Source organism: Salvia miltiorrhiza, chromosome 3 (genome assembly GCF_028751815.1).
Source record: "Salvia miltiorrhiza cultivar Shanhuang (shh) chromosome 3, IMPLAD_Smil_shh, whole genome shotgun sequence".
Taxonomy (NCBI): Eukaryota; Viridiplantae; Streptophyta; class Magnoliopsida; order Lamiales; family Lamiaceae; genus Salvia; species Salvia miltiorrhiza.
The window spans coordinates 4,681,913-4,700,027 of record NC_080389.1 but is presented as its reverse complement, the minus strand read 5'-3'; the positions used below and the strand labels follow the sequence as shown (position 1 = coordinate 4,700,027).

The 18,115-nt window shown below is 39.6% G+C and overlaps 2 protein-coding genes and 1 pseudogene across 2 annotated transcripts; all 3 read right to left on the bottom strand.

Annotated features, from left to right (window-relative positions):
* Window positions 1–1,253: 1,253 nt before the first annotated feature.
* On the bottom strand, window positions 1,254–2,691 carry LOC131016888 (uncharacterized mitochondrial protein AtMg00810-like; annotated as a pseudogene).
* Window positions 2,692–6,957: 4,266 nt separating this feature from the next.
* Window positions 6,958–13,004, bottom strand: LOC131016903 (uncharacterized). Its single transcript, XM_057945704.1, has 7 exons — window positions 12,980–13,004; window positions 12,835–12,892; window positions 8,227–8,461; window positions 8,023–8,152; window positions 7,618–7,941; window positions 7,403–7,510; window positions 6,958–7,314 (listed from the first exon to the last, which is right to left on the bottom strand). The coding sequence occupies exons 3-7, from the start codon at window positions 8,454–8,456 to the stop codon at window positions 6,973–6,975; spliced, it is 1,134 nt and encodes a 377-aa protein (XP_057801687.1). The 5' UTR covers window positions 8,457–8,461; window positions 12,835–12,892; window positions 12,980–13,004; the 3' UTR covers window positions 6,958–6,972.
* Window positions 13,005–15,327: 2,323 nt separating this feature from the next.
* LOC131016859 (laccase-15-like) lies at window positions 15,328–17,611 on the bottom strand. The gene is made up of 6 exons (XM_057945638.1): window positions 17,514–17,611; window positions 17,273–17,424; window positions 16,943–17,187; window positions 16,740–16,868; window positions 15,718–16,659; window positions 15,328–15,637 (listed from the first exon to the last, which is right to left on the bottom strand). The coding sequence occupies exons 1-6, from the start codon at window positions 17,595–17,597 to the stop codon at window positions 15,474–15,476; spliced, it is 1,716 nt and encodes a 571-aa protein (XP_057801621.1). The 5' UTR covers window positions 17,598–17,611; the 3' UTR covers window positions 15,328–15,473.
* Window positions 17,612–18,115: the final 504 nt, after the last annotated feature.

Sequence of the window (18,115 nt, the reverse complement as noted above, 5' to 3'; positions counted from 1 at the left end):
TTGTTTCTGGAGGGAGATTTTTTTTCGCAGGGTTCGAATCCTAGAGGGAGCAGAATATTTTAAATTTTGTTATTCATCAGTATATATTGCATTGTTCATTAGTATATATATATATATATATATATATATATATATATATATATATAGGGGCGCGCTCCAGTGAGACCCCATATTTTTCGTGTAACATGAGTACAATGAATAAGACATATAATACTAATGAACAAAACGTATATCTAATGAACAAGATGTATATACTGATGAAAAATAAAACTTAAAAAATCCGTAATGAATAAGACATATATATTGATGAACAGGGCCGTATATACAGATGAACAATGCAGTATATACTAATGAATAACAAAATTTAAAATATTTTGCTCCCTCCAGGATTCGAACCCTGCGAAAAAAAATCACCCTCCAGATACAATATCAGCCATAGGATTGATAAAATAAACGCGACTGATTGTGCCCTAGATCTCACTAAAATTAGAGGGTCTCATTGGAGCGGCCCCCTATATATATATATATCCCTTGATATAAATACTTAGAAGCTTTTGCGCTCATGCTATAGAAAATACCTGAAAATGAGATTGTTTTGCGCAATGTAACTTCTATGCTCATAATTAGTGTATATAAATTTTAAAATCCTGTAAATAAATATTTATTTTATAACACGACAATAATAAATAAATAACAATAAAAATGAATGTTAATAATAATTATAAGTATAACTCTAATCAAATAAATATAAACGTATTGATATGGCAGCAAAACAATTATACCATTATATTTTATCAAGTAATATGTTTGATGTATTAATTTATTCTAGAATATGTTAATAATGGAGATTCACAGATGTTATGTTAATAATGTAGATTCACAGATGGCACTTATGCTCGAAAAGTAAATCTACCTTCAATTGAGGCAGAATTTTGTGAATTAAACCACATGAAGGTGCTAAAGCAGGAAGCTGTAATGCCTTCTTTGCATGCTTAGACAAAGGACATCTCAGATGCACCTTTTTATCACTGGAAACACAGAAACATGCTTTCTCATGATTTGTTAGATTCTGAGGAATTTATTCACCACTACATTTAATGGATCCAATTCTTTCTTCCCCTCTACATAACTGATACAAAAGAAGATTAGATGCTGGGACAGTCACCTTTAGAAATCATTCAGCTGCCATTTTACTTTATGTGAAATCGTTCTTATCCCTTTTGTCTGAAAGCTTGCGATTTTAGAGAGAGAAATTAGATCTAATGACAATCAATAATAATACATACAAAGTCTGATCCCTACATTAAGTATAATACATATAATGAAATGACTAATAAGCCCCTAATGACTAACTAATAAAAATAACATTCTAACACCCTCCCTCAAACTCAAGATGTCGCTGCGACGAGCATTGAGAGTTTGCCAACCAGAGCACGAAAGCGCGGAAGTGGAAGAGACTTGGTGAGCAAATCTGCAATCTGTGAAGAAGAAGCAATAAAAGGTAACTCAAGTGTCCCCTGCTGCAAATGATGGCGAGTGAAGTGACAGTCGATCTCAATGTGTTTAGTACGCTCATGGAAGACAGAGTTGTGAGCAATTTGAATAGCACTCTTATTGTCACAATACATTGGAGTTGGTTTAGAGATGGAGACACCCATTTCAGAGAGTAACCACCTTAGCTAGATAATCTCAGTAGTAGTGGAGGCCATGGCTCGGTACTCAGCTTCTGTAGATGATCGAGAAACAACCTTTTGTTTCTTACTCTTCCAAGAGATAAGAGAATCACCGAAAAATACACACATCCCAGTAGTAGATTTTCGATCAATAGGATCACTGGCCCAATCAGCATCAGAAAAGGCACGAAGCTCAAGTGATGAAGTGGTAGAGTACAAGAGACTGTGGAACATCGTACCTCGAAGATAGCGAAGAATGCGAAGAACAGCAGACCAATGAACTGTGGTAGGAGAAGAGACAAACTGACTGACAATGTGGACAGCATAAGCAATATCCGGACGAGAGATAGTTAGGTAGACCAAACTCCCAACAATGGTGCGATACAAGGTAGGATCCTCCAAAGGTAAACCATCAGATGTGGAGTACTGAACATTTGCTTCCATAGGAGTGTCAATAGTGCGAGTGTCAGTAAGATGAGCACGATCAAGAATGTCAACAATATATTTGGACTGAGATAAGAGATACCCCCTGGGGGATTTACAAACCTCAATACCAAGAAAATATCTAAGAGGACCTAAATCCTTCATTTCAAAGCGAGATGCTAAATCTGATTTCAATGAAGAAATTCCAGTTGTGTCACTCCCAGTTATGATCATATCATCAACATATAGAGAAACGAGGATAATACCAGAATCCGAGGTCTTGACAAAAAGTGCATGATCACATTCGCTCATACGAAAACCAAGAGAAATAAGAGCAATGGAGAATGTGTCATACCAAGAGCGAGAGGCTTGTTTTAGACCATACAAAGATTTCTTTAGCCGACAAACGTATCCAGCTTTGTGGGAGACTCCTGGAGGAGGAGTCATGTAGACTTCATCAATAAGATCTCCATGTAAGAAGGCATTCTTGACATCCATCTGAGAGAGATCCCATTGACGGGCAGCAGCAACAGCAATAAGAGTACGAACCGTGGTCATTTTGGCAACAGGAGCAAATGTTTCTTCATAATCTAGACCATATTGTTGTGAAAACCCCTTAGCAACCAACCTTGCTTTATACCTCTCAATAGATCCATCTGCCTTTGTTTTGATCTTATATACCCATCGGGAACCAATGGCATGCTTTCCTTGTGGAAGGGGTACCAACTCCCAAGTACCAGTCTTGTGTAGAGCTTGAAGTTCATCATCCATAGCCCGTTGCCACAAAGGATTAAGAGAAGCTTCCTTATAGGAGGTGGGTTCAACTCCCAAGAACTTTGATGTATAGTACCATCATTAGCAAGCAACTCTCTGAAGCTATTGGAAGTATATTCCCCACCCAAGTCACACCTAAAACACTTAATAACAGAAGAGAATTGAGTTTTGACAAGAGCACGAAAAGCTTGATAAATTCCTAGAAAATCAGAACGATGTTTCATAAGATAAACCCAACAATATCGAGTATGATCATCAATAAATGAGACATAATATCTTGACCCCCCTTTTGTAGCAATGGGGGAGGGTCCCCAAACATCAGAATGAATCAAGTCAAAAGGAGAATGAGAAACAGAATCACTGTGATGAAAAGGTAAGGCAGAAAATTTTGCAAGTTTACAACCACTACAAGAAGATATGTCATGACTCTTGATGGATCCTAAGGATCCATTATTAGCCATATAGTTTAAACGAGAAGAAGAAACATGTCCAAGACGAGAATGCCATAAATAAAAACTAGAAGATGACGAATTCAAATGAAAATTGGACAAGTCAATACTAGAGGCAGCAACTCCTGGGGGTCGAAGATGATCCAAAATGTATAGTCCGCCCTGCCTATGGCCTGTCCCAATCTCCCTCCGAGAATGTAGATCCTGAATATGACAAGAATCAGGAAGAAATGTGACAGCAGCAGAATATTTATCACAAATTTTACTAACAGAGGCTAAATTCAAGGCAAGTTTAGGAATATGATAAACATGTGGAAGAGAAATATTATGTGAGATGACATGACCAATTCCAGAAGATGATATATGAGTTCCATCAGCTGTGGCAACAGATATGGAATGTGATGGACTAATGGAAGCAAAAGTATCTGCATTGGGAGACATATGGTTGGTAGCTCCAGAATCTAAAACCCAAGCAGAAGAAGAAGATGTACCTGTGGAACCTGAGGTTGACAAACCTGCTGCAGCAGTCATAGCATGAGGTTGAGAGTTGATGAACTTTTGAAACTTCTCAAAGAGATCATTTGATGTGGAAGTAGAGATTCCAGAATCTATCTGTGTAGATTCAGGTGTGGCAGCAGCAGTGTGAGGAGGTTTGGGATGTCTATAAGATTGATTCTGGCCAAAAGTAGGAGGAGGACGACCAGCTGTAGTGTGTGACTTGTTTGTCAATTCAGGGCACTGAGCCTTCCAATGACCAGGTTGCTTGCAGTAGTTGCAAATGCTCGTATCAGAGATTGGATTCTTATTCTGATAATAGCTCGGAGGTCTTCCATGGCTTCTTTGTTGAGGACGAGAGTGAGCAGCCAATACAGATTGAGTGAGTGCTGGATTGGTGCCTTTAACTGTTCCTGACTTATGTCGAATTTCCTCAGCAAGAAGTTCACTAACAACAGAATCCACAGAGGGCAGGGGATTGCGATGTAGAATGTTGCCACGCAAGCCCTCAAAATCATCACGAAGAGCCATCAAAAATTGAACCAAGCGTTGTTCTTCTCTCCGAGCAATGTAGGGAGCAAAAGCCTTAAGTTGTATGGATTCAGTGAGAGCCAACTGATCCCACAAATCTGTCATGGAAGTATAGAATTCCTGAATACTCATGTCCCTCTGATTGAGAGAACGAATATCCATTTCCAATTGATATTGTCTTGCAAAATTAGACTGAGTGTAAAGTTTTCCCAAGTGTTCCCAAACTTCTTTTGCAGTATCATACTTAGCCAGTTGCATGCCAATGGAGTTTTCAACAGAGTTATTTATCCAAGTAATAATCTTCGAATTACAAACTTCCCAAGAGTCAAGCTCCTCAACATATTTATCATTATTCTCCTCAATCGGTTTACAATGTGTGCCAGACACATAACCCCATAATTTTTTACCTCTCAAAAAATTCTTCATGACATAACTCCAATAAGAATAATTTTTCCCATTCAAAACATTAATAGACTAAAGCGAGTCGTCTCTTTCGAAAGTCATAATGATGAAACAAGTAGCAAATGATACCCCCAAACAAGTTTCAAAACCAAATAAGAACAGACAATCCCAAAACCAACAAATCTTCAACAAAACACCAAGCAAGATCACCAACAACAATACCAATCACCAACCAACAAAATCAAATATCGAAGCAATTTTCAAGAAAATACCAAATATTCTGTCGGATCCGGAATTCCACAAACAGGTACATAAATCGAAGGAGAAGGACGAGACGAGTCGAACGGCGTCGACCGGAGCTCCGTCCGGTGCCGGACGCGCCCTCACGCGCCGGCGGAAGGGGACGCCGCGCCGGAGCTCGGTGGCGCGTGTGGGCCACACGCGCGGCTTCTGCCGCCGATTCTTCGGCCGTCGGGTCGTCGGACGGCGGCGATTCTCACTGCGTCGGAGGTGAGATCCAATTCAAGCTGGAAATTTCCGGCTCTGATGCCATGAAAGCTTGCGATTTTAGAGAGAGAAATTAGATCTAATGACAATCAATAATTATGCATACAAAGTCTGATGAATACATTAAGTATAATACATATAATGAAATGACTAATAAGCCCCTAATGACTAACTAATAAAAATAACATTCTAACATTGTCAACTGAAGAAAACCCATTATGTGGTTCTTGCTGAGCAACATGAAGCTCTGTTAAAGTTAAAGGCTTCATTCTTTAACTATTCTAGGAGATGCTTTTCAAATTTCAAAGAAACTTCATAAATCAGGCTAAATAGTACCAAGAATGCATCGGGTTTCGGAATATACTCACGGGAATATAATGGAAGATGTAGAGAGAGAGGCAACCTCGGAGAAGGTGTGCAGTGCTAAGAAATTAGAAAACTCCAAACATGATGATAGGAGGTCTCTTAGGAGATCGAAGGGGTTAAGCAAATTACATAATATTCACTACAAAAAAAAAAGTGATTACCGGCGGCATTTCCCGTCGGTAAAAAAGGGACGGCCGCCGGCGATTCAATTACCGGCGGCATTACCGGCGGCAAGTTGCCGCCGGTATATATCTCGTCGGAGATGTGAATCCCGGCGGCGAAGCTCAGCCGCCGGAGATTGGCGGCGGCCCTACCGCCGGTGGAGTTTCTCGGGAAGCTCAGGTGATTTCCCGAATGTTTACCGGCGGTCATTGCCGCCGGTAATCAGCGGCGGCTATATGCAGCCGGTAATCAGCGGCGGTACCATTGCCGCCGGTGATCACCACCACTGCACCGATGGTCGTCGATGTTTGGGGATTACCGGCGGCCCTTTGCCGCCGCCAATTACCGGCGGGATATTGCCGCCGGTAATTAATTAATTATTTAAATTATTTATTTATTTAAAGTATTTATTTTATTTATTTTATTTATTTTATTTATTTTATTTATTTTATTTTCGTATTTATACAATATTTCAAACCTTAGGCGAACTTCCCAGTGGGTCACCCATCTTAGTTGTGCTCTAAGTCAAGCACGCTTAACCTTGAAGTTCCTTTTGAATTGTCCCCAGTAGAGAACACTCGTATAATTGATATATCTATTGCCTATTAAATCATTTAAAGGCTATTTCAATATACAATATATATCATATATTCATAACATTTGAATATGAGGAGATTATATCCAAGTAATGTTAATTACGGACCAGTCTCGTGCCGCCCGTATTTTTATGACAAATAAATATTTATTTTTTAATTTATTTTTTAATTTTTTTTAATTTTTTTTAAATTTTTTTTAAAATTTTTTTTAAATTATTTTTATCAATATAGTTTATTAATCATAAGTATTTTAATTTGATAGTTTTAATGTATTTTTGAATTCATTTGCATATATGTCTTTATTTTTATGTCGAAACAATATATCTATTTATTAATCAATATGTTATTAATTTTTTTTTATCAATCTACGTTATAGAATATAAGTATTTTCATTTTGTAATTATAATATATTTTGAATTCATTTGCATACCTTGAATTCACTCACAATAAATAGAACGATTTGAAAACATAAAACAATTAAATTGTTCAACAAAACACAAATGTTAAACAAAGTTAAAGTGTAATTGTGTTTATTCAGAAACATAACATAAAAAAAAAGTTCAACATGATATAGATACATAGAAGTGATCATGCTCAAGGTAGCTGACCCGACCGCCTCAGTATCTCCTCTAACTGACTCATCCGCTGCTCAAGGGCCTCACGTGCTGCTTGTTCGGCCTCACGTGCTGCTTCCTGGGCCGCCCTATCCTCCTCAGCATTTTGGAGACGCTCCTCCAGTGTGGAGATCCGAGTCTCATACATCCGCTGAGACATCTGGGAAGAGCATGTACTGTTGGTAGACCCCCTACTGAACTGGCTCACACCAGCACTTCCAGTGCCGTACAGTCGTGACCTACCGGGACGTACGAGCTCCAAGTAGACCTCATCGAGTCGGTCCTCTCGTCCTGTCTCAGCAGCAACACGATGAATCTCCGCCTAATTCATACATAACAATACACAATTATTATAAAATAAATACATTTTACTATGTATTACTAATATTTGTTCAAACTTAAACATTTACATCAAGGTTGGCATCCTTTTCTGACACAAAAGTTCCATCTGCGTACATGTGTAGGCGGAGGAAAGTGCTGTAGTTAGATGCAGTTGGGGGGACTTCACCATCCACGAGCTGTTCATGCATTTATATAAGAAAAATAAGGTAATATATATATATATATATATATATATATATATATTTATATTTATTAGATAAATACTTAATCGATAATTACTAACCAGACTCTGCTGCAGAATACGACTCGACTGAGACCCTCCAACGTGCCGACTGATCCCTGTACCAACTCCATCTGGCTCAGAGTATCGGTTCTCACGTGCGCGCCTAGAAACGGCCTTAACCTCATCTTGATCCCAGTATGCCTTGATTCCCGTCCAAAAGGTGTCGGACATGCCCAGCGGTGTCTCCATCATCTCCCCTGCCTCGGTCTTCTGCTTGAGCAGTCTCTTATACTCGCTCATGTTGTCACTGTACCTTTTGCGGGCCTTTTCTAACCACATGTCTTTCACATCAGCCTCATCCTCAGGGTCCCAAGTAAACTCTTTCTGTTGAATATATTGGTGAAATTAATATAACATTTTAACAATATATAATGCTAAATTTATATATAGTAGAAATTCATTTACCTTGAATTCCTCAAAATACAACTCCTGCACCGTTGGCGGAGTTAACTTCCACGTGTACCCGCCTGGGTTCGGAATCCTCTTAAACGAGTTCGTGCAGCAGGTGGAGATCCCCGGGGGCTCGATCAACTTACTGTACCAATATATCAAAATAATTTAAAGAATTACTTGATATAGACAAATAATGATTTAAATAAAAATACTCACCCAACAGTATTCCTCTGAAAGAGGATCCTCCCATCGCGCCTAACACACTCAGCCCTAATCTGCGCCACTGATTTGCCTTTGGGCCTTCTAGACCCAGATGCAGCAGCGCTCTGTGGAGGGGAACCAGACTCTGGAGTAGCGGAAATATACGGCCCAGAGCCTGAGGAGGACTGTGCCTCAGGCCTAGAAGACCGACTACCAAACCCCAACAATCCTCTACGATGAGACATGGTACCTATTTCAAATAGATTCAAATAAGTATAGACACAACCTGTATACAGTGATCAAAATAACACTCATGTCACAGAAATTGATTAAGATAAGTATAGACAGTCTGTAAATTGCAGGAAGTTTCTAATCACACATGAATAACAAGTATAAACAAATACATTGCCAAATAACCTCAACTACTGTCATCATCATTACTGGCGTCGTCATCATTACTGGCGTCATCAGATGTCAACGATTGGTCGTCGTCTTCTGGGTCATCGTCATCTTCAATGTCAACGATTCCACCGAGGGGATGAACAAGAATTGGTGGGTCAATGTCCACAGTACTGTTGGTAGATGTAATAGTAACAACCTCTTCTTGAAACGGTTGATCTAATGTTGAGTTAGATGCGGCAGTGGAGACTTCAACCTTTGATCTTGCGTTGACTTTGCATGCTGACAACCAGTTTTTCTTTGCTTGGTTCGTACTGGGATAGGGACAGTAAAACACTTGAACCGCCTGACTCGCTAAAACAAATGGATCATACTTCTGATATTTTCTTGTCTGGTTCACTGATACCAACTTGAAGTATGTATCAATAGAAGTTCCCCGAGCAGACAAGTCAAACCATTCACATTTGAACAAGACTGTCTTCTTAATTGGATACCCCCCATACTCCAGCACACACACCTCTTGTAGACGCCCATAAAAGTCTTGCACATCTCTACCATAGACCGAGCCTTTTATGCACACGCCACTGTTCACAGTTGCGCGCTCTCCATCAAGATCAGTCGTGTGAAATCTATAGCCATTCACAAAATACCCGGAGTATGTCTCAATCTCAGTTAAAGGCCCGGCTGCAAGCGACTTGATATACGGGTTCAAATCATTGTTAGAAGGGCGAATCACCTGTTCCATACAATCTTTTAGGTTTGCAACCCCATTTTTAGTCAAGTAAATGTATATTGAACATAAATTTATCACATCTTACATAATGGCCAAACCACAACATAAAATCCTTGTCGAAAGCACTCTCTAACTCGGCTTCGGTTAGTGAAGGATTTACGTAGCGCATTTCGTCCTCGAAGATCCTAAGATATAACGAAAAAAGTTATAAGTTACGTACGTCGAGAATTGATATACATAAATTGAGGCAACAATACTCACTTGATATATGTGTTTGCAACCTCCGCACAATTGCTCAAAATATACATATGCGCAGCCATGTATTCTTTAGGATCCATGTATCTCTTTGTCATTCGCCCAATCGGACGTCCAACTGGTTTGAAGATTAAGAGTTGATTAGGATCATCACTGTCTTCAACAGACTCTTCAATATTGCGAGGCAAATTTCTCCACTTTGTAGTCACATGATCCTCAAAGTAATATGAAGAGAAGGTGGACATTTCCTCTAGTATATATGCATTGCTGATGGATGCTTCAACCTGGGCTTTGTTTCTGATATGATTTTTCAATGTCCTCAAATATCGTTCAAAAGGATACATCCACCGATACTGCACTGGACCAGCCAATCGTGCTTCATCTGCCAAATGAACTGGTAGGTGCTCCATTGAATCAAAGAAACTCGGGGGGAAGATACGCTCAAGTTTGCATAGAGTAACTGATATCTTCTCATTGAGTATTCCCATATCATGTATTGAGATATTGCGGGCTGTTAATTCTCTAAAGAAACAACTTAACTCTGTAATTGCCTCCCAAACATTCTTAGGAAGAAGTTCTTTAAAGGCTACAGGTAGTAGTAATTGCATGAACACGTGACAGTCGTGGCTTTTCATGTTATGCATCTTCAGAGCGTTCAAATCAACGCATCTGCTAATATTTGACATGTACCCATCGGGAAACTTAAGACTCTTGATCCATTGAAGTAAGATTTTCTTTTCATCCCTTTCAAGCGTATAACATGCTTTTGGATACAGTCGGGATCCATCCACTTTCTTCAATTCAGGCCGTCGACAGAAGATGTTCAATTCTTCTCTCGACTTTTCGGTATCTTTTGTCTTCCCCTTCACATTGAGGACGGTATTAAACACATTATCAAACACATTTTTTTCAATGTGCATGACATCCAGATTATGTCGAATCAAAAGGTCCTTCCAATAGGGAAGATCCCAAAATATGCTTTTCTTCTTCCACCCAACATGTTCATATTTTGCAAGTTGAGCGTTCTTGTTATCGAAGTCTTCGGTAACCTTCACGAAGCCCAACCCCTCAATTTGATTCAAGATTTCTATTCCGGATCTGTGTTCTGGTGGACCCACATTGCATGTCTTATTCTTCAAGAATGAAGTCTTATTTCTCCTAAACACATGGTCACGAGGTAAGAACTTCCGATGATTGTCAAACCACGATTGTTTACCACTCTTCGTTAGTGTAAATGCGTCTGTATTCTCCATACAGTGTGGACATGCCAATTTCCCAGCTGTACCCCACCCAGACAACATAGCGTACGCTGGAAAATCACTAATAGTCCATATTAGAGCTGCCCGCATCTGAAAATTTTGCTGCAACGATATGTCATAAGTGTTCACACCAACCTCCCACAAATATTTCAACTCATGTATCAGTGGCTGTAAGAAAACATCCAACTTCATCTTTGGGTTAGATGGCCCAGGCACGAGGACAGTGAGGAACATGAATTGTTCTTTCATGCACAACCACGGAGGCAAGTTATACGGTGTGACAATGACCGGCCAAGAAGAATATTGACGCCCTGATTGTGCAAATGGGGCAAAACCATCTGTAGAAAGGCCTAATCTCACATTTCTTATCTCCTCGGTGAATCCAGGATATACTGAATTCAAGTGTTTCCATGCCGGAGAGTCTGCTGGGTGGCGCATGATCCCATCTTCTATTGAAGTCGCATGCCATCGCATATTTTCGGCTGTTGCCGCAGATGCAAACAACCTTTGCAGTCGGGGCGTCAAAGGAAAATAGTGCATCTGTTTGGCGGCCACACGTTTCTTTCGGCGGCTTCCAGATGCACGCAAGTTCTCCTTATATCGTGATGCACCACAAAAATTACAACTCTCTAGCTCACTGTCGTCCCCCCAATACAACATGCAGTTATTAACGCAACAATCAATCTTCTCTACTGGCAAACCCAACCCGCGCAGATTTCTCTTCGTACTGTAAAAGCTGTCAGGGCAGTTGTTATCCTTCGGTAAAGCCTTTTGAACCATCTCAGATATCTGATTAAAACATCTCTCTGACATGTGATTTTCAACCTTTATGCTCATCATCTGTGTCATCCAGGATAACTGTGAGTAAGTATCACAGTCTGGGTATAGAGGACTATCGGCTGCGTTCAACATGTCATAAATTTGTTGAGCGTCAGGATTAGGCGGCTCCTCAAGATTTGGAGGATCTTGATAATTACTAGGTCCAGCATGATCATGCACCATCCTTTGGTAATTACTGTATGACCCATCATCCTCATCCATTATAGTATGTTCTGCTGGCATATACACTGGTGCTTCCCCTTGATAACACCAGTTCGTGTAATTGTGGACAAATCCACGCCTAGTAACATGTTCTCTGACTGTAGGTACAGATGCAAAGACTTTATTCTTACACTTCCTACACGGGCACCTAATGTTACCAATTCCATCTGTATACGCTGTTTGATTTATCGCAAACTCGAGGAAACTCTCAAGTCCCGTTTCAAATGCAGCACGATCATTGTATCTCGCGTACATCCACGATCGATTATCACTCATTCTTGCAAATTCTAATTGAGAATAAAAATAAATCAAATACAATAAATTACTTGAATCTAAGAAAATTTCGACAGCATAACCCCACTATCCTAACTACCAAGTGCTCGACTCTACCAGCAACTATAGTGACCATAGTGGTCCTAATTTACTAAACCTATACTAGGTCTACCCGGCCCCCCAATGTCGAAACAATAATAAAATAACATATAAAACAATAAAAAAAATAAAGTAATAAAAGCAAACACAATCATTTGTTGGGAGAAGATCCTTAAGAAATAATCAATTTCTATCCCAAAGGGAGAAGATCCTTAAGAAATTGATTAAATCTATCCCACAATATATAATAACATATCATTTCATCCAAAACAGAAAATCAATTTAAAATTAATCTAATTAACAAATTAATTTCAATTAATCATACTTTAAACATCCTATAAAGTAACTACAGTTAAATCAATTCATAATTAATCTAATTACCAAATTAATTTCAATTAATCATACTTTAAACATCCTATAAAGTATCTAATTACCAAATTAATTTCAATTTATCATACTTTAAACATCCTATAAAGTAATTAGAATTATGTTAATTTTAATCAAACAAATAAATAATAAATAAATAAACAAATAAATAAAAGTCTATTAAAAATGAAAGTGTACCGTAGGAGTTGACGGCGGAACCGTGCGGTGGCAGGAGCGGTGAGACGGCAGGATTGGCCTGCAATTAGGAGGAGAAAGATGAAGAGAGGATGAGAGGGTGAGAGAGAGAGAGAGACAGAGAGAGAGAAGGAAAGGAGGGGCTTACCTTGACGGAGGCGACGGCGACCGGCGACGGCGACAGGCGGCGGCAGCAGGGCAGGGCAGCGGCAGGGCAGGGTGGGGGGGGGGGCAGGGGGGCTGGAGGCGCGAGAGGGGGGAGGGATCTGTTCTGGAGGAGAGAGGGTTAGGGCACGATTTTGGGCTTTAAAATTAGCGGCGGCCCATTACCGCCGCTAAAGCCCGACCCGCACTATTTTTACCGGCGGCAAATTACCGCCGCTAATCACCGGCGGCAGCTGCCGCCGCTATCTGCTAAATATAATAAAAAAAAATTAAAAAATAAAATTCCCGGCGGCCTTAATATTTACCGGCCGCGTTGCCGCCGGTGATCACCGGCGGTGACTTTGCCGCCGGTATCATCGCCATATATTCAAAAAATACGGGTCGGCAGCACCGCCGTCGGAAAGCCGCCGGTGATCGCCGGCGGCGAGCCTGCCGCCGGTAAATCCTGCCGGTAAATCGGCGCTTTTTTGTAGTGATTGAAGCATTTGTTATATTTGTGAATGATGTTTCCCAAATATATATTGATATAAAAACCCCTTATACACCTGGAAGCATGGAGTGGAATGCACTCAAAGAAATCAACGTGCCCATGTCTCATATAAAGAAATAACAGTTTGTAGTTTGAGGGCTTACCTACCTGACTGGAGAGCGACATATAGAGCCCTAGACGGTTGAGGGCGAGACAGCACATGGGAACGGCAGCAATTCGTTAGCCGGCCGGAGGTGCGAACGGCGTCGACGTGAGCAGGTGCGCGCTGATTGATCAATATGTAGTTTCGCCAGAATTAGATTATAAACCAAAATCACAAACTTGAAGCTTGGTTGGCGGCGAGAGGGCGAGATAGCGGATGGGAACGGCAGCGATTCGTTGGCCGGCCGGAGGTGCGAACGGCATCCACGTGAGCCGGTGCGCGCTGATTGATCAATATGTAGTTTCGCCAGAATTATTAGAATTCTAAACTAATGCTAATCTATTTGATGTATCCGATAACTAATGCAATAAGCTATTAAAGCTTTAGAGCGAGAGAGAGAGAATTCTAATGCAATTAGAATTCTAAACTATTGCTAATCTATTTGATGTATCCGATAACTAATGCAATAAGCTATTAAATTTATTTTATAAATATTATAATATAAAATATATGATAGGGGTAAAATAGGCAATCCACAAGTTGTCCCATAAAATGTTTAGGCTCTTTTTCTATTAGTATAGATAGGTATAGATTTGTCGGACCGGTGACTTTTCTGTTTGGCTCAAGGAAATTGTAACAGAGGATTTGGCTTATTAATAAATTAATTTCCGTTTCAAAAAAAACATAAAATGAAATTGAAACACTCGTCTTAAAGAAGAAAAAAATAAATCAATAGACCAACAATGCTTTCAAATGCCGCCTCGGCAGCAAGAATTAAAAATGAAAAGCAATTTTACAATTTGGATAAGGAAAAAAAAACAGTTAAGCAAATTTATTCTAAACAAATAAGACTTGAAATTTTTCAAAGCAGATTTTGCTTCGGTCGTAACTTTATTTCATTGGAGGTGAGCGATTTGGAAGATTTTTAGGACCACAAACGTTACATTCAAAAGATAACCAAAATTCAACAAAATTCTCTACACGCTTAAAGTCAGAAAATTAAAATACAAGAGCGTCTTGTAGTGAAGAGGACATGTCTTTAATTTTAGGGAAAATTGTATCTAAATACACAAACTTTGCCAAAAATTCATATTTGACGCGAAGTTAGGATTTTACATTTTAATACACCAACTTTCGTCGTTGTCCAAATTTGACACGACTTAATTCTTAAAAATTCAAAAAACAACCCCTTTTTGTAAATAATTATACAAAGACCCACTTATGTTATAATTTGGGACATTTAAACCAAAACAAGATATTTCCTTATGATGTTTTCTTTTAAACTATTTTAGGCGCGGATCAAAGATTAAAAGAAAACATCATAAGGAAATATCTTGTTTTGGTTTAAATGTCCCAAATAATAACATAAGTGGGTCTTTGTATAATTATTTACAAAAAAGAGTTGTTTTTTGAATTTTTAAGAATTAAGTCGTGTCAAATTTGGACAACAACGAAAGTTGGTGTATTAAAATGTAAAATCCTAACTTCGCGTCAAATATGGATTTTTGGCAAAGTTTGTGTATTTTATCGCAATTATCCCTTAATTTTATCAATGGCCTCAATAATTTCGAAATACCAGCCAAAACAATCCAACAATTAACAAATAATAATCTCGATTTTCAACACATCAAATTCACGTGTAAACTCATTGTGGGGAACCGTTTTGGAGTCGTCGTCATATTTGGATTATATATTTATATAATGATGATCCATCTACATACCAAGGTATTAATTTATAGGTGATGGATACATGAAGAGGAATACATAAAGGTACATGCACAAATAGGTAGAGATAGCAGGAGACAGTCCATAAACTTAAGGGACATTCATGTATAGTAACAATAATTAAATCCTAAATAATAATTGCTGAGGGGGCGGTTGACAGCGGGGCATATCAGGGGGCGGAGGCAACATCTTCTCATTGGGGGCTTCCCCATCCTTAACGATGAACACCATCTTCATTCCCCAAGTCTGATGACGATCGAAATGGCAGTGCATGTACCACACTCCTGCAAACGATATTAATGGCAACTTTCAATTACTTAACTCTACAAAGGCTAGGAGATGGAAAGAGAAAATAAAAAAAAACCTGGATTGTTAGCCTTAAATCTGATAGCGCTCCATCCATTTCTTGGAACGGTAACAGTGTTCATCAAGAGCGGGTCGATGAGATTAAAGTTTTGCGGATCCCTGTTTGGGTCGAAGTCCCCGTATCCAGCTCCGACAACGTAGAAGCTGTATCCATGTAAATGCATGGGATGATCGCTTCCCTCGCCAAAGTTGGTGCCTTGAAACACGATCTCCACTTCCGAGTTATAGTCCAACATATACACAGCCGTTCCGAATTCGGTGCGCCCCTCATACAATGACTTATGACCTTGCGTGAAGTTGAATATTCTTGCTGGCTTCGCCGGGAAATCGGTCGTGAAAACTCCTCCGATCCCTTTGTAATAGGCCTCAAGAATATTTAGGGTTTGCGGGGACAGCATGGAGATGTTGTTCATGCTGGCCAGCACCCTGTTGTTCCTCGCGCAAGAATTTGTCTCACAGGGCCACATATTGATGGTGAGAGTGAAGAAGAGGTTGTGGGTGATGTTCATAGGAACTTTGATGGGGTGCTTGTCGTTGGCCAGGCTTCTGAGCTTGCTGCTGAAATGGATGGACTCGGCCCAGCCATAGCCATCGAATTCAGGGTAATATGGAAACTCCAGTGATGAGGGGGGCGTGTAGTTACCAACGTACTCGAGGATTCCGGTGGTGGGGACGTAAGTATGCCACCAGGGGCTGGCGTATACTTTGGTGGCCATGTAATAACGGCTGGGCGGCTGGTTGGCTTCCAGAAGGAAATCTATGGTCTGGCCGGGGGCAATCGCAATGTGATCGGTGTTCAGCGGCTTCGTGTAGGCGCCGTCCATGCCCACCACCGTCACATTGTGGTCCTTGATTTTGAAGTACATAATGTAGCTCAACATTGCGTTGATCATTCTGATCAGGTAAGTCTTGCCCGGCTCCACACTCAACTTGAATGTATCTGCATCAAACAAATTAATTACTAAGTATATATATATAAAACTCTTATTAAATTGTTTGGATTTTATCTGGAGAGCCTACCTTGTTTTGAGCAGGGGTACATGTCGCCAGGTTGACCATTCATGAGGAAAGCATCAGAAAAATTGGCATCGATTCCTTGCGCTATTGCATCCTCGTAAACTTGTTGCACATCAGCATTCCACCACTCTCCTGCATGCAACATTTATTAATTATTCCGAATTTAATTATACAAACTCACAATTAAGAATTTTAATTATATATACCTAGTAAGATGGGCACTTGAGCATGAGGCTTAGGGAAAGGATAAGTGTGTGTCTTAGGCGGTAGAATGATGATGGCGCCATACACAGTAGCTCGAGACCAATCGCTGTGGGCGTGCCAAAATAAAGTGCCTTCTTCGTTGGAGAGCAACATCCGTTGTCTAAACCTCTTGCCGGGACTAATAGGACACTGCGTCACATGGCTCGCGCCATCTGTCCATGGATATCTCGGCATTTTTACTCCATGCCTGAAATCACAATGCTACGTACATTACTACTAAATTAATTAATAATAGTATATCACTTTCAAATATATGCTTTAATTTTACGTACCAATGGATACTTATATTTGCGTGGGCGCGATTAATAACATCGATTACCACCAATTCCCCCCTTCTAGCATATATAGTTGGCCCTGGGAACTGCCCGTTTATCGTTAGGATGCTTTTGGTGGTGCATAGCCTGGTGTGTGAAGATCTTCTCACCTGCAAACTTACACTTCCAATTAGCTACCTTTTCTATAAATAAAAAACAAAATCAATTAATTAATATTATTACTGCATGCCCAACATACTTCAAACTTATGATGAACTAAAGCATCGACTGGAGCCATAATAATACACAGGATGAAAACCTTGAGCTTCCTATAACAAGACATTTTTTTTGAGTGGTGTGTACTATGAATTAATTTCCTTTTCAAGCTTACATCTCCTCTCATTTATTTCTACATTAACGTGAGTATTTAATTATTTCACGTGAATCATTACTTTCGCTTTCTATTTTATATTGGACTTGATAATTATTAATTTGAAAATACTTGATCCAACTACTAGAAAAGATATGGTTAACGATTTGATCAAGTGCATGCAGAAGAGCTAGACAGCTCATTACAAGACTCTTCTAGTTGTAATTATAAATGTTACTCCCTCCTCTCTCCATCCACGAAGAAGAGCTAGACAGCTCATTACAAGACTCTTCTAGTTGTAATTATAAATGTTACTCCCTCCTCTCTCTATCCACGAAAAAATTTTCGCTTCTATTTATAAATGTTTCACACGATTCTACTCACATTTAAACTAGAATCTTACTCATTTACTAATTTCATTCACATTTTATTAAAACACATCTCATTCACAATGTCACAGGGTATATAATTATTTTTTATCATTTAATTTC

Coding starts and splice junctions, on each gene's coding strand:
- LOC131016859 (XM_057945638.1), bottom strand. CDS start 17,597: ATGTCTTGTTATAGGAAGCTCAAGGTTTTCATCCTGTGTATTATTATG. Junction 17,425..17,513: donor TAGTTCATCATAAGTTTGAA/GTATGTTGGGCA, acceptor GTAAGTTTGCAG/GTGAGAAGATCTTCACACAC. Junction 17,188..17,272: donor GCAAATATAAGTATCCATTG/GTACGTAAAATT, acceptor TTGTGATTTCAG/GCATGGAGTAAAAATGCCGA.
- LOC131016903 (XM_057945704.1), bottom strand. CDS start 8,456: ATGTCTCATCGTAGAGGATTGTTGGGGTTTGGTAGTCGGTCTTCTAGG. Junction 8,153..8,226: donor TTTCAGAGGAATACTGTTGG/GTGAGTATTTTT, acceptor ATATTGGTACAG/TAAGTTGATCGAGCCCCCGG. Junction 7,511..7,617: donor GTATTCTGCAGCAGAGTCTG/GTTAGTAATTAT, acceptor ATGCATGAACAG/CTCGTGGATGGTGAAGTCCC.